General features: G+C 41.1%; 1 protein-coding gene across 1 annotated transcript in view; it reads right to left on the bottom strand.

Annotated features, from left to right (window-relative positions):
* Positions 1-2780: 2780 nt before the first annotated feature.
* Positions 2781-27138, bottom strand: part of SLC9A4 (solute carrier family 9 member A4) — a 55080-nt gene continuing 30722 nt past the window's right edge. Inside the window, exons 7-12 of the mRNA XM_046662783.1 lie at positions 23007-23077; positions 19420-19581; positions 13711-13807; positions 8855-8986; positions 8008-8095; positions 2781-3883 (exon numbers count right to left, since the gene is read on the bottom strand). Coding sequence (XP_046518739.1) covers positions 3528-3883; positions 8008-8095; positions 8855-8986; positions 13711-13807; positions 19420-19581; positions 23007-23077 — 906 coding nt within the window. The 3' untranslated portion in view covers positions 2781-3527. The remainder of the gene's footprint in view (positions 3884-8007; positions 8096-8854; positions 8987-13710; positions 13808-19419; positions 19582-23006; positions 23078-27138) is intronic.

Genomic DNA, 27138 nt, shown 5'->3' on the forward strand with positions numbered 1-27138 from the left:
GTCTTTTTCCAAGAAGAGAAACACAGGGGTATGTGGCCTTCATGAGAGAGGGAAGAGCGTGAAGGAAGCATAATGAAGTTCCAGAATGTCATCTCCATTTTGTCATAGCAGATTCCCTTTACAGCCAATCTTTCTCTTTTAGCAGGTTGATTAAAGACAGGAGAGGTGCCCATGGTATCATGTTAGGGTTGAGGAGGATAAATAAGAACATTTCCCATATCCCAAACACCAGAAAATGTGTGGAAAACCTTTACGGTGGAAAGCTGCTGTATAGCACAAATCAAAGGAAGTGCTACTTTACCAACATCAGAATTCACTGAAACCCAAAACCATTCAGGCCAGCAATATGAACAGCTTTGAGAAAGTAAAACACAAAACAAAACAAACAAAAAGCTTACAGAGGGAAATTAGGACTTTGTGGGTTGTGTGTCCAATTTTTTGAAGTTGTAAAAGTTGAAGAAGTAAAAGGGCAAATTCTACCACTGGCAGAGAAGGTGGATGGCTCAGGGGACAGCAGCCAGACCCAGGAGGGCACCCCTCATGGGACCCCATCCACACCCCAAGGTGAGTAGGGAACAAGAACCAGATTGTCCTCACACTCAAGAGGAAACTTTCTCTGCTGCACTGCTAGGTGCCTGTTGGAAAAACTCATCATGTGAAACCGGTACCCAAGAGCATTCTGGGGCAGCATCCATGACACTCTCAACCAATCCCCAAAGCGGGCTCTGGCTTATGGAATGAAGATCAGATCACACTGCACTTTGAAAAAATCCTGGATGATAAACAAAGAGGCCATTTCCTCCAGGAGGTCTGCAAGTCTATGAGAGCTGCCAGGACAGGTGGTGAGGGCCCTCAATCTGCCTCAACTTCCAGGTGGGAGCTCCAGGACCTCTTCCCAGACTCGGTCCAGGCAGTGTCTACAAGAACAAATGACCTCGGGGCAAACGACTCTATTGTGGCTTCTACTAATTAAAGGGGCAAGTTCCAAAGTACTCACTAAATCCCACCACCCTTTTCTGAAAAGGCACCAGCATCTCAGAGAAAAACAGGAGAGTCACACAGACTCCACTAATCCTTGGCCCTTGCTGGCTACTCTGCGTAGGGGCTTTCACAGTGTGGATTTCTGCTGTTCTGTGGAGAGTCCAGCAAGGGACACAGGCGCTCTTCACTTCTCGAGAATCAGCTTTACAGATGGCTTTGGAAAGGTGATTTCTGACGACCCCTCTCTGTCTCTGTATCTCCATCTACAGTTTAAGGATTATGACTCACTGACTCCCCCTCATGGAGCATAAAGTTTTTTCTGTTACTTTGACTGCTTATTTGTTTAAAGAAAAAGGAGAACCCAGAGATCCCTGGATTTTATAGGTGCTTCTATCCCTTTGGGCTGATTACCATTATCTGGTAGTGTGTCATTTTCACTAAAATCAAAGTATTCTTGATAACTCATAAGCAGTCTTCTATTTCAGATTCAGAAGAAGAAAGACAAGCAGCCTCCTTTGACAGCCATTTCTTCCACTGCAGGAGGAACCTAAGTGAACGGCGTTCACAAAAATACAAACCCAGGGAAAGTCGTATGTCCTTTGACAGTCACTGGCATCCACGGGCTATACTAGAGGACAAGCCCACGCCCTTCAGGGGAAAGCAGACCCTGAACGGGCACCAGGTAGCTTCTCCAGACCTTGTTTTTGTCACCTGGAAAATAAGAATATCTGACAACATCTCTAATGTCCTTGCCAGCTCTAAATTGTCGTGTCACTTCAACATTTATAGACAATCTACCAGGTACAAGTTACTATAATAACTGAGAGAAAAAGTTGATAAAAGCTAAAAACAAAAAAAGTAGAAGAAAGATAAAGCCAAGAAATAAAAAATACAGCTGATGAAGGGATAAAAATTAAAATGAACACACTATCCTCCTCATCTGTCTGACCACGGACCATCGGATGCACACGCACATGCATAAGCGTAATTCCCAGAGAAGTTCTGTGACACGTCTGAAGTGGTGTGGGGCACCAAGGAGGAGAGTGATCACTTGGTCACTTCTGATCCAGGGGATCAAGGCAGGCCTAGGGAGCAGAGTGCAGTGGATCACGGCCTTTAAAGATGAATAGGATTAAATCAGTTGGGAATGGTTACAGATACCAAAAATGGCAATGATAAAGAATATTATGATTAATTGATTAATATAGATTAGCCATTTGGCATAATAAATAGCACTTAATAAATATTTGTTACTCTATAGGTGGCCAGAAGAGAGAGTAGAGGAAGAGAGGGGAAGGAGTGAGGAAAGATTAAGCCATCTAGCCAAGTTGATGAGCTGGAGTCCAGGTTCAAGGTCACGTTTGGGGATGTTGAGGATGGAAAATTAAATTGGAAAATAGTTGTTAGCCCTAGATACAGAGAACAAACTGGTGGTTGCCAGAGGAGAGGGGGTGGGGAGTTGGGTGAAACAGGCGAAGGGAACTAAGAGGTACGAGCTTCCAGTTATAAAATAAATGTCACACGGATGAAATGTACGGCATAGGGAATGTAGTCAATAACATTGCAGTAACTTTGTATGGTGACAGATGGTAACTGGACTTACCGCAGTGAGCATTTTGTCATGAATATAAATGTTGAATCATTAGGAGGTACGCCTGAAACTAACATAATATTGTATGTCAACTATACGTTGGTTAAAAAAATGACTAGATAATGGTCTAAAAATAATAAACATTGTTATAGTCTAGAAAAGAAACCCTAGAGCAAGATATCATACCCTACACGGCGCATCTCACGAATACCTGTCGTCTGCGTCATTGCTGTTAAAGCCCGTTATGGCTGTTTTGTTTCTAATATTTATTTTTAAAATAAATATTCCAATTAGAAAATAGACTGCTGATTAATCTACTAGAATAATCTGTTCACAGATTAGTCCTATAGTCTGTATCACTTCTGTCAGTCATTGCTACTGATTAAATATGGCAATGTGATGACAAATGGTGCCTCTCCTCAGAAATACAATTATTACATAGTGCATATCAAAATCCAAATCGAATGTATTCACTTGGGAGGGAGGACAATTAGCTTGTGAAGCCAGCAACTCACCACGTGACCTTGGGCAAAGTGTTTTTACCCATAAACAGAGGTGGTTGGACCAGACTATTTCTAAGGCCTCTCCTAGTTCTAACTTGATTATAAGGCGCACATGCATATGGTCAAGGTGAATTACTGACAAATCACGCTTGTATCTCAATGAATTACATGGATCACACACTCTTAGTGATTCATAGTGAATAATTTTGGGGGTGACTAAGTTCTATCCCTCACAGGGAATTCATCTACTAAGTACATCAGCTACGAACGGCAGAGCCTACAAGTTGCTCTCAGGCCTCCGAAAAATCTCCCAGCCTGGTGTAGATGCATGTCTGATATCTTCAAAAAAGGAAAACTCGGTAGCTTTCTTCAGAACTCTGAAAATCCTTCTTTGACAATAATAGGAAGACAGGCTCCTGAAAAACACAGATACAATCTTGCGGACAATAAAGCTATTTTCTTCTAAGCAAAGGACTGTGGGACTTGTGGTGCTCCCTGCTGGGTCTGTGCTCAGGTGGCCATCCGGGCCCAATTGCTGATGCCTCTTCCGCACTCTCCTCTCCAGATTCATACTCCTCATCTACTGCACGAAACAGTGGTTTGGGCCTTAAAGCTGCCCTTCTTCCTTGGCCAACATGCTCTTCTTGGCTTGTATTTCTTTGATAACGGAAGTTGGTCGGCTTCCTTCCTCTGTATAAACTCTTCATCGGGATTATTTCTTGTGTTGGGTATCTTTCTTGAGGCAAATCTCTTTGAGAGTGTTCTTTGAACATGATGGATGGGAGTTCTGAGTCACTGCTGTCATTGTCTAAGAAAATATGACAAGAGGAGGAAAGAACAAGACTTAAGATCAGAGAGTTAAGACTTAATATCCAGACAGCAAGAACTCAGAGTGAAGCTGAGTCATTCTTGAGCTTCTAGCTCTTATACTCAACTTTCTGATCAGCATGATTTTCCCCTTTCAAGGTGGCTACCCTAAGAGAGGAGTGGAAAAGAAGCTATACACGCAACGTTATAAATAAACAGAAATGCATGGAAACCTGTGTATCAAGCTAGTCTTTTCCAGGTCAGTAAGGGAGTGTTTTTGTACAAACTGAGATCAATTGGCCATAGGCATTAGGCCATAAGGCACAAAGCTACTTTGTGTAGTCGAAGACCAATGCTAAACTGAAGGTTACATCGTACAGTGATATGAAAATGATTGGTTTTATCTTAGTTTGTTTTTTAATCAGTGGTTACCAGAAAGCCGTAAATCTGCGTTTTATCCCTTTGACCTTGAAATAGCCAATCATGGAGAAACAGGGATGGGAGGGAGTCACAGGAGACAGCCATGTGTGGAAGACAACCCTGACTCGAAGCTCTTCTCTCAAAGGAAGTAAGAAGGTGAACAGATTGTGGTGGCACACAATGGCAGTGACAATGATGGTGACGGCCATTTCCTGAGATCTTACTATGTCACTGCGCTAATCCTTTCACATCTATTATGCCATTTAATCCTCATAACAACCCTTTGAAATGAGTAAAATTATGACCCTCATTTCAGTGTTAAAGAGGCTGAGGTTTCAAGAGATGAAGTGACTTTCAGTGTCACACAATAAAGATGGGAGTAGAGCTTGGGCAGAGCCTATCCAGCTGTGATCTTCCCTTCACCTGGCTGTCACTGTCTCCTTGCCACGCGTGGGTTCGGAGGGCTCCGCATGAGAGGAGGGAAGCCACTGGACATCTCTGTAAAGCATCCTCTGAGGTGGCCTTCCAAACATCTGACCCCTGCCTGGGACACTGCCTTTTCCCTGCTTCACTGTGCACACATCTTTGAAAGAATATATTTCAAAAATCTCTTTTATTTTCATTTCTTCAAAGTTTTAACCTTATCAATTTATTCCCCTTTAAATATTCTCTTGAGAATTTAGGTATTTTAAGACTGTTGTATTTAAATCCAAAAGCAGGCTTCTTTTGCCTGCTCTCTCCTCTCTCCTAAAAAAACAAAACAAAAACCCCACAGGTAGAACTAATATGCACACAGGTATATACTTGACAAGATGTGTTTAAAATGTGGGACATCAGAAAATCCTAGAATACCCTGTTCAATAATGTTTTTCAAAGTGTGAGCAAGTTCTCCTGACAACGTGGCCTAGAGGTTGAGGAGGGCAGGGGGCAAGAATCAACTGCTTTGAACAAAGAACACATTAGTTAGCATATTTGTCCATTTTTTCATGACTTCTCTTTAATTTGTGCTCTACGATCTGGCCTGGGACCAGCATTCCTCTTGGTCCTTTGGTGCTGGAACACCACCTAAGGAAACAACGGCCTGGATACTTCTGCCCCCAAGAGCCACTCCTCCCTCTCACTCTCCTCTGTTCCCCCTCCTGGTTTCCAACTGCTCCTCTGAGTATCAGCTCCCCATCAGCGAACAGATTTGAGCCACAGTTTCCTGACCACCCTCTGGTCATGGAAAGTGGGTTCCATGTACTAGGAAGAGGCTTGGGCAGGTAACTTGCAAGGAAGATCGAGCAGATTTGATTAATCAGAATAAAAATTTCTGAATGGCAAATAAGTCTAAAAACTAGAAGATAAATGTGAAACTTGAGGAAAAGTCATTGGCAACAAATACGAAATGATGGATGATATCCTTGTTATACAGTGTTCTTCAAATTCATTTTAAGAAAGCAAATAACTAAATAAAAAAAGATGGGCAAAGGCACAAATAGAAACTTCCCCCAAAGAAATACAATTGCCTCTAAAAATATGAAAATATGTTCAACCTCACTAAAAATCAGAGACTCATATGAAAATTAAATATGGTATATAAATTTTATCTAGTCATATCATAGATTACTCAAAAGTTTGACAATATCCCAGTGATGATAAAAGTGTTCAGAAATGACCTTTCCGATAGACTGCTGATGTGAGAGTAGATTTACATATATATAATTTTTTTAATTATCTTTTTTTTTGGTGAGGAAGATTGGCCCTGAGCTAACATCTGTTGCCAATCTTCCTCTTTTTTTTTCTCCCCAAAGCCCCAGTACATAGTTGTAAGTCCTTCTAGTTCTTCTATATGGGACACCACCACAGCACGGCTTGATGAGCAGTGCGTAGGTCCGCACCCAGGATCTGAACCTGCAAACCCCGGGCTGCCAAGGCGAAGCACGTGAACTTAACTAATATGCCACTGGGCTGGCCCCTAAATATATATAATTTTTAACCTAAAAATTTTACTTTCAGGAAAATGTATTAAGGGAATAGAGTCATGCATTGCTTAACGATGGAGATATGTTCTGAGAAATGCATCATTAGGTAATTCCATCATTGTGCAAACATCATAGAGTGTACTTACAAAACCCAGATGGTATAGCGTACTACACACCTAGGCCATATGGTACTAATTTTATGGGACCGCTGCTGTATATGTAGTCTGTCATTGACCACAATGTTGTTATGCAGCACGAGACTGTAATTGGTTATCTGTGCAAAGATCAATCACAAGTGATCCAAGGTGCTTATCAGATATCATTGCTTATATGCACTAAAAACTGGAAATATCTTAAATACTTGCTAATAGAATTTACCTAAATAAGCTATGGTGCTTTTATATAATTGGCTATTATTAAGTCATTAAAAATGATCATTAGGTTCATATCTATTGACATGGAAATATGTCCACATTATATGATTGACTAGGCAATTTATAATAATTACGACACAATGACTATACTATGATTTTATATAATATGATGCTGCATGTTTGTGTTTTTGTTTTTTGGGTTTTTTTGGGTATCAAGTACAAGTAGAGTAAGGATCACGATGGGGTAGAAAGAATTATAGAAGGCTGCTTCCCAAAATATTCTCTAATGATTCTATCTTGGTGCTGGGGTTTCAAATGCTTTTTACTTTTTTGTATGCTTTGCTCTATTGATTGATTTTATATCGAGCATGTTTTCAAATCAGAAAAAAGTAAAGTTTGATCTTAAAGAATAGTTATATTTAGTCAATTATTTAATTCTCAAATTCTATGTGTTTACTTTATGTGAATTTCCAAGATGATTTTAAGTCTTAAAAATTTAGGAAAATTTGAGGTCAGCCCGTCGCCGAGTGGTTAAGTTCGTTCGCTCCGCTTCGGTGGCCCAGGGTTTCAACGGTTCGGATCCTGGGCGTGGACACGGCACCGCTCATTAGGCCATATTGAGGTGGTGTCCCACATGCCACAACTAAAAGGACTCACAACTAAAAATTAAAAAATATACAACTATATACCGGGGGGATTTGGGGAGAAAAAGCAGAAAAAAAAAGATTGGCAATGCTGTTAGCTCAGGTGCCAATCTTTAAAAAAGAAACAATTTCGGAAAATTAAAATAGCATAGCATATTATATGAATTATACATATTACCTTTTTCTAATAGAAAATTATTTTATGTACACATTTTAAGAATAATAACTTGGCTTTTATTAGAATAGGCAGTTTCAGTGGCTCTAGGAATTCTCCTTAAGCATTAGATATTAAGTGGGAAACATTAATCAGTAAATCTGATGAAATTATCTTAGTAAAATTTAACCACCTTGAAGAATTTTGCTAGTTTTTGAGCCATGAATCATATAACTTCAAAAAAGTGTGCACTTTACATTTCTACATTCTGTAAGCCCTTTGGCTGTAGCCATGTATGGCCCACGAGCTAAGAATGGTTGGTACATTTTTCAAGCACTCAAAAAAGATTAAAAGAAGAATATTTCCTGACAAGTAAAAATTTACATGAAATTCAAATTTCAGTGTCCATAATTAAAGTTCTGAATTAGATTAATAAAAAAGTTGTTTTCTCTTTCTCTTGTCATATAAGTAGCTATACAATATTCTTGATTTTGCCTTTTGGCCCATGAAAATATTGACCATCTGACCCTTTACAGAAAAGAGGAAGAGCAGCCAGGCAGGCAGGTTACCTGTGAACTCAGCAACTCTCCTGTGTCTACTTGCTGGCTGAGGATTGCCGTAGGGAAAGGAGAGGTAGCGGATGTTTTTGGCACTGGCCTGTGGGTAAAAAGTAGAAATAAGCGGGGTTAGCTACTGCAGTTTGGGGCTTCACACAGCAAACGGGGTGAAGGACAGACTTGTACTTCAGCATCTTGTTTGGATTACTGGTTTCCAGTTACTTTCGTTTAAAGAAAACAGAATGCTTCAGCCTTCAGTGTGTGTTTCCTCTCCCTCGCATGATAAACTGGACCGTTAAGGGCCCTCAAAGTTACTCCCGCGGCCCCATGGAGATTAAGGTAGAGGTTAGGGTCTACTCCAGCCCCAACCTCCATCCAGAAGTCCCCGTAAGATGGCTTGGATACGGCCTCGAATGGAATAGTTCAGATGCACAGTGGGTGATGTGAAGACGGAGCCCAGGAGCCTTGGCAAGGACAAATTCTTCCCCATATCTTCCTGGGAGAGAAGTAAGCTTCCCAGAGCCAGGGGACTGGCCCACGGAGGTTCCCTGGAATGTTCAGTACCTGGATACCATGGTGTCTGGTCTAGACTCACAGCCCAGTGAGTGTGTTCCGGTCACTGACCCATCCCAGAGGGCAGTTTGCTGCCATGTACCCCATGGACAGACGCCTCGGCTTCCTAAGGCCCTGGACCCAGAGAAGCAGGTTGTCCAGTGTCCTACATTCTCAGACTTTTGTATTTCTCTTGCAACAAGGTGGCAGTTTCGTTTGCTTGTTTAAATATTGATGGCAGTCACCTGAGGAGGCCCTGTACAGGGACGGGCCCAGGTGTCAGGTGAGCCAACCGTCCCCACCTTACCGGCTCTCCCCAGGGCAGGCTGTGGCCTTTCCGCATACTCTCCCTCAAGGTGTTCTGGCGGCGGATCAGAATCTCTTTAGCCTGCTTCTCACTTGTTTGGGGTTTGAGGTTATATTTGTTGTAGGACAGGGTCTGCGGAAAGAACAGAACATCAAATATGTAAGGACATCTCCAGTGCAACTTTTAGCCTCAGGAGGCCATGGAAATATCATGGACTAAGACTGCTGGAGGTGGAAAGTACCATGGAGGTCATCTGAGCATTTGCCTCATTACAAAGGAGCAAGCTGCGGCCCTGAGAAGAAAGGTCTGTGACCAGGGCCACCCCTATCAGGATAGAGCTGTGGTTGGAGCCTGTGCCTTCTGGGTGGTGGAGCAGAGGCCTCCATCTGTCCCCTCCCTCTCTGAGCCTGGCGGGGTCCTCCCCTAGGGTACCCACAGACTTCCATGGCTCCCCACACACTCTCTTTCCCAGTCGTGTCTTTTATGCTAGGCCGGTGGTTACTGAGCATTTGGATTTAATAGATCAGGAAAATGTCAAAACTACTTTGGAAATTTCTGTAAGGTTCCTATTTTTTAATTTTGCCAATTAAAGATGCACACAAAAAAATCAACCAATTACTATTACCATCATCAGTTCAAAAAGGAAGTGGTCTTTTAACCAAAATTGTAGGAAGGATATAATCTCAGAGAAAGAACAGTCCTTCAAATTGAATCAATTTAACTTTATGAAAAATTCCTTCTTTGCCCTTACCCAAGGCCAGGGAAACTTGTCTTGGACCATAGACCAGCACTGGTCCTCAGACAGATGTTTGCAAAGCACTCAACTTCTCCCCCTTCCTGCTCACTCAAGGGTCTGCAGTGAATGCCCAGTTTCCTCTGGGTCAGTAGGTCTCATTGGATAACAGGATCAGAATGGTAGGCACTACCCGTCCCGGTTAATGGATGCTTTAAGAAGGATTTTCAGCAACAGAGCAAAAGCTCTGTGTGCCAGTTGCCATGGTAGGCACAGGAATAAAAAAAAATGGATAAATTAGGATTCTGGTCTCCAAAAGGCTTATAGTCTATCTAGGAACTCAAACAAATAAGCATATCCCAGTATGTGCTCAGGTGAGAGAGAAGACATTGGCTTCTGCCTGGAGTCATGGAGCACAGGCAGGATGCATAACCCAGTCTTGGGTGGGACAGGTGCACTTCCCTGAGCTGCGGCCTGAAGGATGAGTGGATGCTCCCTCCAGGAAGAGGGAACACATGAGATAAGACGCAGCTATGAAACAACTTGGGAGGGAGAGAGAAGGATCCACTGAAGCAGAGCTGGGAATTTGTTGTCACAGGAGAAGGAAGCACTTAGAGTACAGTGAGAGGTGAGACCACGGGTGCAGGAAGGGGCTGGGCACAACCCGCCAAGAGAGGAGGCCCATCGTTCAGGCCAGGGTGTCAGGTGGGGAGCACACACTCCGACAGATGCCACGAGATGATCCCTGATGTGAGAAAGAAAATGCTCATGTTTCCACTTATTTTTATTAAAAAATGGAAAAGAGACTAAGCTTTATCGGTACTTAATATACGGATTTATAATAGACCCTCTCTTGGTTGAAATATGAGATAGTCAAGTCTCCTGTCAGAAGAGAAGAGGGTCTTTATAACAAGGAGGCATTGACAACCGTGTCCTCATGGGTTTCACTGGCTTTTAGTTTATTGTTTGTGTTTTAGTGTATGTACATCCACTTAAGCAGATCTGTGGCTTTTATTATCTATTAACTAAACTCATCGTCACATAACAGACAATTGTCTAAAAGCAGTTCCACACAGATGGCATAGTTTGGGGGCCTAGGGAAGAATGAAGAGGTAGCAAGCCAACTTTCACTCCTCCTTGTAGGAGATCTTTACCAGCCACTCTTGACGAATTAACCAGTCTGACAAGAACTCGGCAAAAAATTGAATTTTGAAGACAGTTTAAAATATAGATTCTTATCCACCATCACTAACAAGGGACTTCAACTTAAGTGCATTTAGTACATTGAGATATTAAAGAACGACATTATGATACCATCATGAAAAATCTTTAAAAGTTAAGCATCTAGAATACCAAGACAAACTTTTACAATTTTTTATCAATGTTAGATTCATGCAAAACTTAATTCAGTGTGCATGTTTGTGTTTACACACATGTACATCTTAAACATATTGCTATGTATAGAATGCTAATGATAGGAATTTTACATGCGTGTGTGTATATATAGCTATGTAGAGGAATGCTAATGATAGAAATTTCCTACACTTTGACTTGAGGGGAGGCTGTACTTTAAGGAATATCTGGACATTTTTTCTTCTATTTCGCCACACATCATGTCACCCATGTGCTTGTCTAATCTGCCCACCTGCAGAGAGGACGGGAGGTCCCGTGCATATAATGTATATGCAAGTTTCTTTCCTCTCCTTCCTCCATTTCTGCCCTTTAATGAAGGAGCCGGTGATTGTTTAAAGCCTGTATTTCCCCCTAAAACTTGAGTTCTATGGGAGAAAGTTGTGCATTCTAGACATGCATTAAATATTTGCTGAAGGAAAGTGAAGTTGAATAAATCGTTTTCCTCCTTTGAAAGTATGTAGAAATTCGGAGAGCGATCTGATCATTTAGGCCATCCCAGGGATTGCCCACCAGTCTCTGACCCATCCTTAGGGTCTGGACTGAGGCCAGGTTCTTCACTTATAAGTTTAGAAAGAGTGTTTCTCAATCTCCATCCTCACCGCATTCCAGACAGCTTCTGCTGTGGTTGTCCCACTGAGGACCTCCAGAGGTTAGTCCTCCAACTTCCCCACCAGTGACAATCCTGTTCTGGATGAGTTGAGGGTTGAGACTTCAGACAGGGGTGGCCGGAGCCCTCCCAGTTGCAACAGGTCCCGCAGGGCCAGCTCAGTTTCAGAACAACTGTCTATTAGAATCCCCCAGAGTCAAACCCTGCACTCATCCCAGCCTTGCCCTGAAGCGACTCCTGAGTCCCAAGACGGCCTCTTCCAAAATGTGCACAGTGAGCAATGCTCCAACCACTAGCCCTGCACCATGTGAGGCCTAGTGACCAATCACCCAGGCTAGAGGACAACAGACGTCACCTTTTGTGACAATCCTTAAAATTGTAGATTGTCCACTAGAAACAAAGCAGACAGACAGTTGTCCTGGGTTGCATCTTTGGAGTGGTTTTCCCTACAAGACAGCAAGAGGCCCATGGTGGAGGGGACGAGTCTCATGACCTGTGGAAAAGACAGTGAGAAAGGAAAGACAGGAAGCGGGAGCACTGGTGAGTTTCACTCTTTCAAAGTAACAAAAACGGAGGCAAAAGCCGTCTCTGTTTATTATTTAGAAAGCCATCTGTTTATTATTTATGTTCTCCCCGTGTGACTTTCCATGGTGCTCAGCAATAAACTCTTTAAATTAAAAGAGGCCTATGTGCTTATTTGGGGGCAAGAAGAAAGGGGGCTACTGCACAGCTTTGAAGGGAGGAACCTGGAGGACAGACCAAACAGGCACCCTTGTGAAAGACAAAGAAGGTGGCTATCTGGGAACCCGCGTAAAAGCAGAAAAAGAGAGAGAATGGACAGTTAAACCTCACTGCCGATGGGGTTGGAGTCCGAGGAGTCCTATCTTCCTTTCTGGACCTTTCCCCACATTCAACCTTCCTAACACTGAGGAAAGGCTGAGCAGCAGGCAGCCTTTGCGCTCTGGTCCTCACTGAGCTAGCCGACACTCTTTGAACCAGGAAGTTCTTCACTGTTTGTCTAAGGCAGAAGGTGATCATCTCACTGAGGCCGTTTCACTCAGAATGATGTGAAAGCTGTTGCGCCGAGCCTAAGCATGCTGGCTGGTGCTGACCCACATTCCTGCAGCAGGTGCAGGGCCTTTCACTGCCACGTCCTCCTTACTCACTGGCCTTTCTGAAACAGGATGCCAGAACACATTCACTTTCACTGGATCATGTAAGTCTGGAGTCAGGGAAAGAGCACTGGGTAGGCGGTTGGAAGACCTGGGTTCTTAACTTGGATTTGTTTTGTGACCTTGAACAAGTTGGATAAACAATTCACCAACCTCAGCATCTTCTACTTGAAAATGAGGAGCTTTGACTAGATGATTTTTTGGTTCCATCAATACTATGATCTATGACATGGTCACCAAAACCAAGGCTTTCACAATGAATTCACTTATAATCATACTCAAGAATTGGGATGTTCAATTGAATCCTCAAACTTGCAAAAACCCCTAATTAAAGGACACAAGTTTAAATATCATTTGACTAAATCAAAGTTTCAGAAGGACTCACCCACCACCCCTTGAAATGTTCTTACTACGTACGTACTTTGGACCAGTTTCCAAGTGCTGGTATAGACTCCACACCTTTTTTCAAAATTGAAAAGGAATATGCCCAAGGCTTTCAGCATTGCAGTTTCAATATTCAAATCTAAACCATGTCAATTTTGTAAGTTCTATTACAGTTAGTCAGATTGAGACAACTCGACTATCATTGGTGTCCTGGTGCCATCTTTTTTCTGTGGTTCAATGGGTGAACCCCACCACTTGTCAACTCTGGAGGGAGAGGGATACCTCCTGGTTCTGGAAGGCACCAGGCTGCAGGGCTAGGGCAGCCTGACCCCTAGGGCCAGCAACTGGATTTGCAGTTCTTTCTATACCACAGGTGCCAATTTTGCAGCAGAAACATAACAATTATCTTTCTGTTCTCCAAACTAAGCAGAGAGAAACTGTTCAGCAAGAAGGCTGCTTTAGGGAAGATAATGTGACCAAGAACTGATTCCTGCAGGACCAATTCCAAGGACAGGCAATAGGGACAAGTGAGATGGCTTATACACACCCTTTGTCGAACTTGGTACATGTTGTGTGTCAGAAGGTCCCTCATGGACTCCACATCTTCAGGGGAAAGCCTTTTGGTTCCTTGTATCCTCTGGGCCCTGGAAATGTCATTGGAGAGAAGCCAAGCATTATTCTTCCCTCTTGGCAAGAGTGCCACGAAGTATCAATGTACTTGTGGGAGTTCAAAGTTTCAAAACTTCTGTTTTTACATAATCTTTCCTACTGTTTTAGTAAGTTCCTGTGAAATGTCAGTACACGTGTCTTAACTTGCATTTTGAAAATAAGGTTTCTTTGCCTATAGCTTTTATGTGGGAATTATTCTCATTTTTAAAAGGGGATTTAAGGTAGTGACAAACAAGTTATTTTTTTCCTCTGTATCTGTCATAGACAGATATGTTTGTAAAATACAATAAAAATCAATTATTAGAAAATACGTTTTTAAAGAGATACCATAAAATGCAAACTAAATGTTTTACTGTTAGATGCAGCACAAATAAGATTACGCAGTCAAGGCTGACTCTTGGTCAGGTCTGTATTTATCTCCCCAAGGACAGGTGACAACGACCTCATGGACATCACCATCCACACACCACACTTTGAGTAGCATTGATCTAAGAGAGTATTACAACTTTATGAGTACATTTAGGATTACATTTTTCTTGTAATTGTCCTTTTATGGATTTTATCTTTGGTTAAAGAATAACTGTAAGAAACTGGAATCACATTTTACAAGGAGAATTAGACCGTGTCCACCGAGAAAGCCAGCCGGCTCTGAGACACCAGCCACTGTGAGATTTTAGAAGCAGCTGACTGCTCAGAACCTCGGCACTGGCCAGCTCCCCACGGCTTCCCCCACCCCCCGGAAGGGGTTCAAATCCAAGTCACGCCCAGGTTAGCAGTCAATGCACAACTGTCCTCTGAGCATTTCAAAGTCATGACATTGCTATGTGCAGAATTCTCAGGCGACAAATATATTTGATTTCAATGATTTCAATCTAGCGGCAGTTTTAAAACCTTTTTAGTGTATGAATAATATATGTCTACTGTAGAACATAAGAACAGAAAAGAGAAAACTGAAGAATATTAAACCCATCTTTTAATACTTTCACCTCCCTTAACATCTTGATAGAAACGCTTACAGAGTTCTGATTTTTCCTTTTCTAGCTGCAGCTCTTCTGAACACATAAGGACACTGCTGTGCTAATATCTACTTGCAAAGATTTTAGGATAATTGATCAGAGATAAGCAGTTGTTAGTTTCAATGCAGGTCACTTTTTAAGTATTTTTCCCTAAACATTAATAGCAGTATAGCCATAAATAGCAAGAACATTTTGTAAGCAATGTACGATTGGTAAAAGATTTTTTTTAAGGACTTGGATACTGGATATCACAGTATGCCAGGATTTATTTAGCAATGCTATCTGTAGACTGACTAATGCCCTTTCTACAAACCATTAAAATCAGAGTTTCAGTATCTCAGAGCTTCAAATGTCAACACTACTGATATTCAGTTACCACCCTTGGTGATTTAAACATTATTATCAGGGCATTTCAACCTAACTGTTAAATGTCCTTCAGATAAAATTTATTTTGATTTTGATACACCCACACATTCCCACCGTCTGAACACATTCCTTTTTACGGTGGAAGTCACCTATTGCTAAGCAGAAACAACAGTTAATCAAATAGTTCCATTTTCTGTGTTTATGATAAAATAAGCAAATAGGAAAAAACCATTGGTAAAGGAAACAGCGAAGTTAAACTTGAGATAGAAGTCTACTTATAACTTGGCACTCTCCTCCGTTTATAACTGACCACTTAATCAAGGTCCATTCAGGCTACTGGCTGGATGTGCGATATAAGCATCCCAGAAGCATTGTCTCCCATTGGTGCACACTAAGAAGCTGCAGCTATAAAATTATACAGAGGAATTGTTCACTTGGGCAAGATGATATCTGGAATTTCCTACATGCCACTTCATCGGCAAAATCATGGTCAGCAAAATCATCCCAAATAATCACATCAGGAGCACAGGAAAGATACACTCCTTAGTAAAACTAAGTGTTAATAATCTCTAGGTCAAAAAAGTGGAATTATAGAGCCAGCCCTGGTAGTCTGGTGGCTAAGATTTGGAGCTCTCACCGCTGCGGCCCGGGGTTCGTTTCCCGATGGTAGAACCACACCACCTGTCTGTTGGTTGTCATACTGTGGCAGTGGCTCACAGAGAGGACTAAAAACTAACAACTAGGATACACGACCATACACTGAAGCTTTAAAAAGAACAAAAGTAGAATTATAAACGGAAAGACTCTTGTCACTGGAACTTCCATTCATTATCCATAAAGGAAATCTCTGCCACCTTAAATCAAAATCCTCTGGTAATTTCATGGGTATTAAAATCAAACCAGGAAAATCCGAATTCAAATGTATTTGATTAAAAAACTCACATTTCTCTTAACTTTTTTTATCAGATGCTATAATAATGTAAAAAGAGGCTTCAATTCTAAACGCAGCAATACAGGAATGCAATCTAGAGGATGTTCTATCCCCGCCATAATATGAATTCCCAAAAGATCTAATATTTCACCCTAATTCATTTAGAAGAATGCATCCTCTTCTCATAGCTTTATGCACGAAAGCCATGAGAAACGTATGCTAAGACGACCGAAGGATGTGCCCACTGAGCAAACAACGGTACCTGACGGCTCTTCCATGTGTGTGGTTGCCTTGTGTGTATTTAGAAAGGTCACCAAGATGACCCAACATTTACAATGAGTGAAGAGTGGCAGAGGACCCAGCTCCCCACAACACAATGCTCCCTTAGAGAAGTGAAAATGGCATCAGAATCTTCATTCCAGAGTCTTCGGTGTCAGAATGCATAAATGTAAACTTACACCTGTCCATATGTGATCAATTAAAAAATTCTTAAGCTGCAATAAATTAATTTATGCTTTTTTAGATAAATTACATGTTAAAATTACTTGGGAGTTTTAAAATATAATATTTTGAATTTGTATACTTGTAGCTTGTTATGCTTATAAATTTATAAATGTTTTAATATCTCTTTAACATTAACCAATATTTTTTAAAGCTTCAACACTTTTAACCAGTTTGAGCCTCTATCTTCTGATATTCCTGAGAGCTTACTCCTCATTGGTAAAATGAGGTGCCTCATATTTAACAGGCTAATCCAAGTACATACTCTACCTAGTCCATTGGGTTGTTCTGAGGGTCAAATAAAATGAAGTATGTAAAAGCCATGGAATGCCAGAGGGTGAACATGGTCTGCGTTGTGCTATAGACAACTTCTGGTGGTAGTGTTCTCTGGCAGGTCACAAAGTCTGGCAATCTAAACCTCTTGTCGAACAATTGCTTAAACTTCTAAAAGAAAAAAATCTATGTGCATTTTGTTGTTATCATCTCCTACAGAAAAATAAAAAGCGAGCTGAGTACACACTTCTTTTTCCTATTATTGTATGAAGGTTTGTTTTTTAAGAAATCAGTTGCTTTGATCTTAGGAGAGGAATTCCTTTTTGCTTGAAGTCCTACAGATTTCTGATGAGATCAAATAAATGCAATTTAAATACTAAACTTGCATTAAATATCAGTTTAAAAATCTCCTCTCCTACCTCTGTTAACAAACCGGTTTGGGCTATAGGAGGCAAAAAAAATTATCTCTAACTTATAAGGCTTACTTACTAATCTTGAATCAATGTTGGAAAAAATAATTGACTCCATGGAAAGGCCCTTTCCAAACAAAGCTGGCTTAAAAATTGCCTTGAAGTCAGAAACTGGAGCAACCGCTTATGACTAGTGCAATGGAAGATAGAGATTCGAAATGTGGTTTAGCACAACAGACTGATTCTCATTTGAGATAAGCGCCCCTACATTCCTAGACCGAGTGCTCACACAACTAGTAAGCAAACCAATTGAGGAAGTTCCTCCTGGTCTAAACTGCCTACACCTGTCCTGCCCTCCTGCAGTGCCTCCATCCTTCGGTGAGCAGGTCAAACACCTGGGGACCAAAGGAAGGTCACCTCTTAGATTCTCTCATAGCTCCCTAGACTTCAGGATTACGTCTGTGTGACTTTTGTTATCAACGTCGTGACCCTGCTGGAGTGTGAGCTTCATGAGCAGGGACTATGTCTGCTTTCACACTCCTTGGCACATCACAGGTGCGCAAGGAACAGAGTCGGACCTAAGGTGAGGTGAGTGAGGCACTAAGGGCATGCGAAAGAAGTTCAGTAATCAAGTCAAGTAGGATTTGAATGCAATATTTTAGAAAATAAAGATCAATGAAAAAAAAACCCCATGATAAATAAAATACCAACATTTTGAATAAAGACAGGATCAATATTAGAGATTTTTCCTTCTGCCTCAGGCTCCGGTATGGCTCAGCATGGCATTGCCAATAAATACTTGTTCTCACATTTCCATTTGAGTATCGGAAGTTTCCTTAAAGCCATGTAATGGGCAGCACCAAAATAAACAAACAAACCACAAAAACAGTTTCACTGAGAAATAAGGCAGAAAGCTTTCTGTTTATACCAAGATGCCCTCAGGGATGTGACTTTAGATATTTTCCCAGGTCGTGGAAGGAAAGTGATGAGGTTTCTGATTCATTAGCATGTAAGGGATGAGAAATAACTCTCAGGCATTAGTGACAATTTTATTCCTATCTATTCTTAGCCCTTCTTTCAGCCTGCTTTTCCAACATGAGCACACAATTGAAGCTCACAATCAAGTGTCTTTACCTGCTGAAGATGACAGGACGGAGGGGCTGGTGTTCCTTATCCTAAATGTACATTGTGACTAATTTTCCCAAAACAGAAACCGTTTCTTGGAATAGAACCAGGCATCTTTGGGTGAGTGAGTTAATTCTTGTGACATTAAAGGGGCTCTTATAAAAAGTCAGAGAGTTACAGCAGCTTTAAAAATGTCTTGCCAGCTCTTGAGACAGTTGGTTTCCAGAGGCTCCAACAGAAGCACTATGCTTCAAAGGGAATCCTCTTGTAATGATGGATTTATACGCCTGTCTTACCCCACTCTACACCCTGCCTCGATGTCAACTCCCTAAGGTCCTGTGTTCCACAGGAAGCTGGTGCCCTCCCTGCTCCTATTCGAAGCTAGTCTCCCACAGACTCAAGGCAAGTCTCACCATCTCAGACAGATCTTTGCTTTAGACACAATTATAAACACAGCTTCCTCTTTAAATAGCCCACCAACCTCCACACCTGTAGCTGCCACCATTCATCCTCAAATCCAAGTTAGTGGCACAGGATGCTGACTTGGTCTCTCCTCATGCAAGAGAGGAAGGGAAACAACTTACGGGAGAAATGCAGCAGTAGGATTAGCAGAATCAAGTGAGCGGAGATTAAAGGGTAGAGATTTCCAATCAGGAAGAGAAAGAGAAAGTCTTGCAAAATATGCTATAATTCTATCAATTCACTGGCTTCTCCCTCCCAAAGAAAGATGTCATACAACTATAGCAGGCGACTTTTGCTATAAAGTAATTTTCAGAAACTAGGTGAAATGGGTTGAGCATGACCCAAGCTATAAAATACCAATACTTAGATCATCTTTTTCTCATGACTTCTTCCTCACATATCTGCCTCTTCACTCTTAGTAGTATCTCTAAATGGAACAATGAGTTAGTGCCCCTTGGAATTCTGACACTGAAAGTCTAGATCAAAGGGCAGACATGACTTACAGCTGGGGTACAGAAAAGGCTGTAGAACTCAGTATCCCAGTCTCTACCATCTCGATGGCTTGTTTCATTTCCAGCTTCTTGTATAAAGAAACAATGCTTGATTTTGGCAGGTTCTTTCGGATTAGGATTTTCCGTAAATATCTGTGATCAAACTTCTTAAACCTAAAAATGAAAACCAACATGTTGGAAATCTTTAATCTCTGTGCATGTTACGTAAGTATGTATCGTGCTTAAACTACTACTTAACTTTATTCTGAAAAACATCAGGACAGTGCCTGGAATTCACAGATTTTGAATACATTTTTTAAAGAAATCATAGAATTCAGACATTTTTTAAAATAAAGAAAGAATGGCCTACTGGCCTGAATACATTGAAAATCAACTCAACAAAAGGAAGGACAAGCTGCAATCAGGGCAAAAAGTGTGCATACATGGGAGGCGAGGGAGGCCCAGCCCAGCTCAGCTCCAATTGTAAGAGAAGAATGAGGGGGTTGAGGCTTTTGAGCAAGTGTTCCCTTCTAACAGGTCATGACAGTGGCAGCTGCGCTTACAGTAATACTGGCCTATTCAACCAGAATCCAAGAAGTTTAAATGGCCCAGTAGTTACAGTAATTTCGCCCATTATGGTATAGATCATTTTAAATCCTGCCAATGAAGGAGGGTAGACCCACATATACCCTGACAGTCTGAATGATGGAGACTCTGAATAGGCTAGCCGCTGGTGGCCTCTGACTGTTGTAGCAAATCTCTGGCGGACCCATTAGACCGAGCTGCACATATGACTTTGGTGCCTTCAGAGTCGGCCGTTTGTTTGGAGTAGAATTTTTAACACTTCCAATCGTTTTACATTCAAAGAGTAATTTGTCAGCCTGCTTTATTTTCTGGAGGGGAACATAACTCCCTGGGCTGCTGGCTTATTATCTGGTGATTGATTTCCTGGTCTTTGAGGAGGACGGACACATCGTCAAGTCTCCTCCGGGTTTAGCAGGCTGCGATCCCTTGAGCCTTGTGCTCTGTGTTTGGCTCATACCAGGCCCACTCTTGATGCAACTCGCTCACTCCTTCAGCCTTCTAGTTTTCTGCTTTTCTTCATGAGAAGGCATGTTCCCATTTATTCCTTACTCCACTATAATCGGCTCCCCAACCATCAGGACTTCTCTGACACTCTTCACACTGAGTTCCCCCTGACCTTGTACTGTTCAACACCACTGGTTGCCATTGTCCTTGCCCTACAAGCCACTTGGCTTCTCCTGATGTGCCACTGGGTCACTTCCTCCATGCCCTCCACATCCTGATTCACACTTTCTTCCTTTCCAGCCTCCCTAACCACTTCTTCTGAGTCTCCCCTGCCCTTCCTCTTCCTTACCTGCCCCGTAAGAGTGGAAGCTTCTCAGAGTCCTGTCCTCATTCAGCATCCCCTCTTCACATCCTTGTAGTTACCTCACCCGTGCCCACGGCTTCATTTACCAAATACTCACTGACAGCCTTTGTCTCTAGCCATGGTCTTCCTTCTGAGCTTGAGACGAAATTCCAAAATGGGGCTGAGTATCGGTTTGAGACATCTTAAAGAGAATCTACTATTTAACTTAATATTCTTCTCCAGTCTACCACTCGCTAAATATTATTCCATAGTCTATCGTTCTGTAGGCAGTGCTGTCTCGCTAGGCTCCCTCTCTGGGATTCTGAGAGTCGTTCTTATTTTCCCTCTCCTCACCCTCCTCTCCCTGTGCCCATCACCAGTCACCACGTCTGCCTCAGAAATATTTCAGCACCCCTCCTGCTAGCCCCTTATCCCTACTGGTCTGAAAGCTCTGTGGTTCACTCAAAACAAAAGAGGTTTTAAAGTCAGTCCTGAAATCAAATCAAGGTTCCACTGCAGAATAGCTGAACTGACGTCTTGGAGTTGGTTTCCTCATCTTTAAAATGAGAATAACAGCAATAACACAGGACTGTTAAGGAGATCACGTAAGATAAAATATATGAAACAGCTTTCATAGTACCTGGAGCTTATTTTATGTTTACAAGATGATAGCTGTTTTTTAAAAAAATTTTACATGCATGTGAAAACCCTCTTACAGCCCTCCCTGACCACGTTCTCTCTTTCTAATCCAGTTTCCATATTGCTGTTGTAGTTTGCCTTCCAAAAGCCAAGTATGGTCATGCCACTCTTCTATTTAAAAGCCTTTCATATGAGTTTTAAAGGTCAAATAGAACTTTACAGTATTAATGGCTGTATAGAGCTCCTTAGCAGTGCATCATAAAAGCAGTGTCTGTCTTTCCAACCTCTTGTCTCACCCCATCAGTCTCTCTGACCGTATCTAAATTATGCTATGCTCTTTCGTGCCTTTGCGTATCAAAATACACTACTGCTACTGCTACACTTGGCATGCTTTCCATTCTTCTTTTCCTGGAGAACTCCTCATTTCTTTTCAAAACGCACTCCCATTTCTGTATTATGATAGATTTATGCATTTACCTCTGTTATAACATCTCCCATATTGGTCATAATTATTTGTTCAGGTTCTTTCATCCCCCAGGAGCCCTTCTACTATATCTTGAGGACCTTGAGTGCACTGAGTGTGTCACACTGCTCTTGATATCTGCCTTTGTGTCTAGAAAATTAGGCATAGATTTCACTAAATGGAAGAATATTAAATGATTTTCATTTGGGAAAATGATAGGATTCGGACTTCAAAAATGCCTGGCCTGAGTTCCAGATCGGTGGATGTTCACATAATTTAAATTCTACTTTAATGCAACGAGGACTGCGAAAACTATCCTTCTTTCTACCTCACAAAAAGAGGCCACTCAAGAGCTCTCAGTTCCCTTTTAGGTGGCACCACTCCACAACAGCCAGACTTTTTAAGATCTAGTCTCTCTTGGCATCACCAACATCAACACATTGGCAAGCCCTAAAGAGGAAACTTCTACCATTTGGTTAACTTAACTACTGCTAACTCCTAAATTCTCCAAACAGCTGTGTATAACTCCAAAACTCTCATCTTCCTCATCCTCAGTGATACTCTCCTCAGAGCCACATAATTAATATATGGCTATAGACTAAATGCAGGAAGAGAATGAGTTCTGAAATGAGTGATGTGGTAGAGGGACTTAGGCATTCTTATAGAATCACTATGTGGGAAGAACCCTTCAAGTTCTTCCATTGCAGCCTCCCCCACAATGGAGGAATCTCTTCCCCTGGATCCCTGATGAGTTACCAAACTCCCTTTGCAGCCTCATGAAGCCAGCCATGCCCGGGTTGAGCTCCTTTTATCATTGAGAAACTTGTCCTAGTTTTAAATTTAAATCTGACTTCTCTAATTTCCATCTATCAGTCGTACTAGTTTTCTCTAAAGCAACTTAGCGCAAGTCTACAGACTTCTCCACCAGACAGTTCTCCATTTTCCAGGCTAGGTGTTCCCAGGACTCCTACCTGCTTCTGGTATGGCATGGCTCCCAGGCCCTTTATCTTCCTGGTCCCCTTCCTCTGGCTTCTTTCTAGTTCTGTGCTCAGCTTCCAAGGTAACCTTTTGAAGTTCCCATTCCACAATATCCCTCCTAGGTAGTGAAACCCTCAGCCTCCTTACTTGTCTCTCACTTGATAGTGGCTCCATTGCCCACACACATCTTCAATTCCGGCCTTCAAGTGATCCATCAACTGCCAAACCAAACACGAGAAAATGATAGCTGGTGAAACGTTAACTTTAAAAGACACACCGGGAAAGCTAATACACTTTGGAAAACAAAGGCGCCTTTAATTTCCTGCAACATATCCTCTTTTCTATCACTCTGTTCATGTAACTGAAACTTACAATGCCTTTCAAAGGAATTCAACTTAGTTTCATGATTCAAAGACTCTGTAGATAAGTTCCTTAATAATGCTCATAACTTGCAATGGCAACAGGGTACCTGCCATTTGCTTTGCATAATATTTTTCTAGAATGATCTAGGAAATTGCTCAGTACTAAAATCACATGGATGTATAGCCTAATAATTAACTGTTACTTTTAATTTCATTGCAAAGAAAAGAAAATGTCAATATCCAATTTATACAGTTTCTGAAAATATAATTCCACAGATATTCTATTATAATAATAACATGTAACAACAAAATTTATCCACATGCCTCACTTTTTAGCTAATCATTTCCTCTCAGTATTTACATTTCACTATCCAAGCCAATTGTACAGCATTTGCTTTATCAAAATTCTTTACAAGAATTTAGGGAAAAAGTATAATCTCTTCAAAATTTATGATTAGTCTTCAAATTAAATTTGTAATCATTGAAGTTTATACTGGTTCTAAATTCTTTTTTCAAAATAGATTAAAATACTAAATTAATTCTGAAATAATTGATGCACTTTCTGCCAACAATTATAACTTTTTTAAGACAAAGAAAAATAAACAAGAAAGGCATGAAATATCTAAGTTCTATTGTTTTAAGTTTATTATCTAATTTCTCAAAATAATGAACAGGGGGATAAAGATATAGACAAAAACCTTAAATCAGGTTAAAGCATTACTCATTTTTAAAACACCCACTCCCTAACCTCATCTGTTGAGTACTTTCAAATGGTCTTGAAAAATTTTGGTCTGGGTTTCCTACAATTTAAATTACTTTATTTCCTCAAGTGAGTTGGGCCATGAAATTCAGGTCTGATTTTGAAAGACTTCATCAATTCCCCCAGCATTAGAATCATGAATCTCAGGTATGAAAGAAACTTAAAAATTGTCTGGGCCAGTCACGCTCTCAAAGTTTGAATCTTCTGTATAGCAACTATGCCAACTGTTCCCAATCATTGCTTGCACACGCCCATTTCACCTTTGGGCGTGCCATACAAGAGACAATGATCAGAATGCTCTTCACTGACTGAGCTGAAGGAATTCTCTCTCCCTACACCGCCCATACATTAGTTCTCATTTTTATCACCCGGAATCACACAGAATGGTATTCCTTCAATACTGTGTTGAACTTAAACAAACAGGTAGAAACCATACTCAGCTTCATTTCATCTTTGCCAAAGTTGGATGTTTTCACCACCAGGCAGAAGTAGGAGAAGCCTTTACGACTTCCTAATTAAAAGTTCAGAAAGTGCAGAGAATCTTTCATTCCATTGTAAGAATGATTTTAGAAGCAAGTAGGGCAAATCTGAAGATTAGTCACTGTGAAGCTTTTTGAAGCATCAACTTGGCTAGGCTGGTCCTCAGTTATTGTTAACACTAATCTAGATTCTGCTGTGAAGATATCTTGTGTAAGATTAAAATCCATAATCAGTTCTTTTTAAGTAAGGGAGATGGTCCTAGATCATCTGAGTGGGCCTGATTTGATCAATTGAAAAGCCTGAAGAGCAGAGCTGAAGCTTCCCTGATGAAGAAGAAAATTCCATTGATCAATGGAACAGAACTGAGAGCCCAGATATAAACCCACACGTCTATGGACAACTAATCTTTGACAAAGGAGCCAAGAACACACAATGGAGAGAGCAAATGTCTCCAATAATGGGAAAACTGAACAACCACATGCAAAAGAATGGAAGTAGACCACTATCTTACACCACACGCAAAAATTAACTCAAAACGGATTAAAGACTGGAATATAACACCTGAAATCATAAAACTCTTAGAAGAAAATATAGGTAGTATACCATTTGGCATCAGTCTTAGCAGTGTCTTCCCTCGAATATCATGTCTACTCAGGCAAGGGAAACAAAAGAAAAATAAACAAATGGGACTAGATCAGATTAAAAAGCTTCCGCAAAGCAAAGGAAACCATCAACAAAATGAAAAGACAACCTGCCAACTGGGAGAAAATATTTGTAAATCAAATATCTGAGAAGGGGTTAATTTCCAAAATATTTAAAGAACTCATGCAATTCAACAACCAAAGAATGAATAACCTGATCAAAAAATGGGCAGAGGATATGAACAGACATTTTTCCAAAGAAGATATACAGATGGCCAACAGGCACATGAAAAGATGTTCAATATCACTAATTTCGAGGGAAATGCAAATCAAAACTACAATAAGATATCACCTCACACCCGTCAGAATGACTATAATTCACAACACAAGAAATAACCAGTGTTAGAGAGGATGTGGAGAAAACGGAACCCTCATACACTACTGGTGGGAATGCAAACTGGTCTAGCCACTATGGAAAATAGTATAGATACGTCTCAAAAAACTAAAAATAGAAATGCTATATGATCCAGCTATCCCACTACTGGTTATTTTATCCAAAGAATATGAAAACAAAAATTCAAAAATACTTATGCACCCCTATGTTCACTGTAGCCTTGTTCACAATAGCCAAGACATGGGGGCAACCCAAGTGCCCAACATATGAATGGATAAAGAAGATATGGTATATATATACACAATGGAATACTACTCAGTCACAAAAAAGACAAAATCATGCCATTTGTGACAACATGGATGGACCTTGAGGGTATTATGCTAAGTGAAACAAGTCAGACAAAGAAATACGGTATGAGTCATTCATATATGGAAGATAAACACATAGATAAGGAGAACAGATTAGTGGTTACCAGAGGAAAAGGAGGTGGGGGGAGGGTGAAAGGGGTAAAAGGGTACATGTGTATGGGGACAGATAAAAACTAGACTATTGGTGGTGAGCACAATGCAATCCACACTGAAACTGAAACAAAGTACACCTGAAATTTACACAATCTTAAAAGCCAATATGACCTCAATAAAATAAAATAAAAAGTGAATAAAGTTAAATAAAAGAAGAAGAAAATTCCATGTGTGCACAGCAGCTGTAGCTCATGCCCAAGAAGTCCTGTTCTACAGATTTTGCATTGCTTAGCCAGGCCCCTCACTGGTAAACCGATTCCTCTCAACCAAGCTCTGAGCATACATCTCCTACTGGTTCTGCTTCCGTGGAACCCTGACAGAAGTACTGCCAGCTCGGACTGAAAGGGAAAGAGAAGACAAAACGAAAGAAGGCTGTTGGACCCCCCCAAATTCTACAGGCAAGAAACAGGCTGATCGAAATTAAGGGGCTGCAAACACTTGCCACCTTTCATGAGAAAGGAAGTATGACTCAGAGGGTGGAGTTGAGAACCCAGAGGGTGGAGCAAAAGATCACAGAAGACTATTCCTAGGCCTTGAAACCAAATAGAGCTTTCCCAGGTGGACTTAGAAATTTGCTTGGGATAGATGACTCCCATTTTTCCTCCCATTTCCCCCCCTTTTTGAAAGGGAATAGCTATACCTGTTATCCTATGACTGCCCTGCCAGTGTATTTGGGGAGCAGACAACTTGTTTCTTGAGTGTCACAGGTTCAGAACCAGAGAGGAGCTGAGCCTCAGAAGGGGTTATATCCAGAGCCTCACCCGTCCCTAATTTAGACGATTGAGATGATGAGATTTGGGACTTTTGAGTTGAAAAGATTTAGATGAGATTTTATTCTTTGAGTTGATACTATAAGGGATTGAGACTTTGGGCATGTTGGGGTAGAGTTAATGTATTTTTCATGTGGAAAAGACATGAATGCTTGAGAGGCAGAGAGAAGACTGTGATAGACAGAATAACGGTCCCCAAAGATGTCTATGTGCTAATCCCCAGAACCCGTGAGTATGTTAGTTTACGTGCAAAGAAGAATTGAGATAACAAATGGACTTAAGGGTGCTAGTCAACTGACCTTAAGATAGAGTATCCTAGGTTATCCACATGGGCCCAGTATAATCATAAAA

Source organism: Equus quagga, chromosome 5 (genome assembly GCF_021613505.1).
Source record: "Equus quagga isolate Etosha38 chromosome 5, UCLA_HA_Equagga_1.0, whole genome shotgun sequence".
Classification (NCBI taxonomy): domain Eukaryota; kingdom Metazoa; phylum Chordata; class Mammalia; order Perissodactyla; family Equidae; genus Equus; species Equus quagga.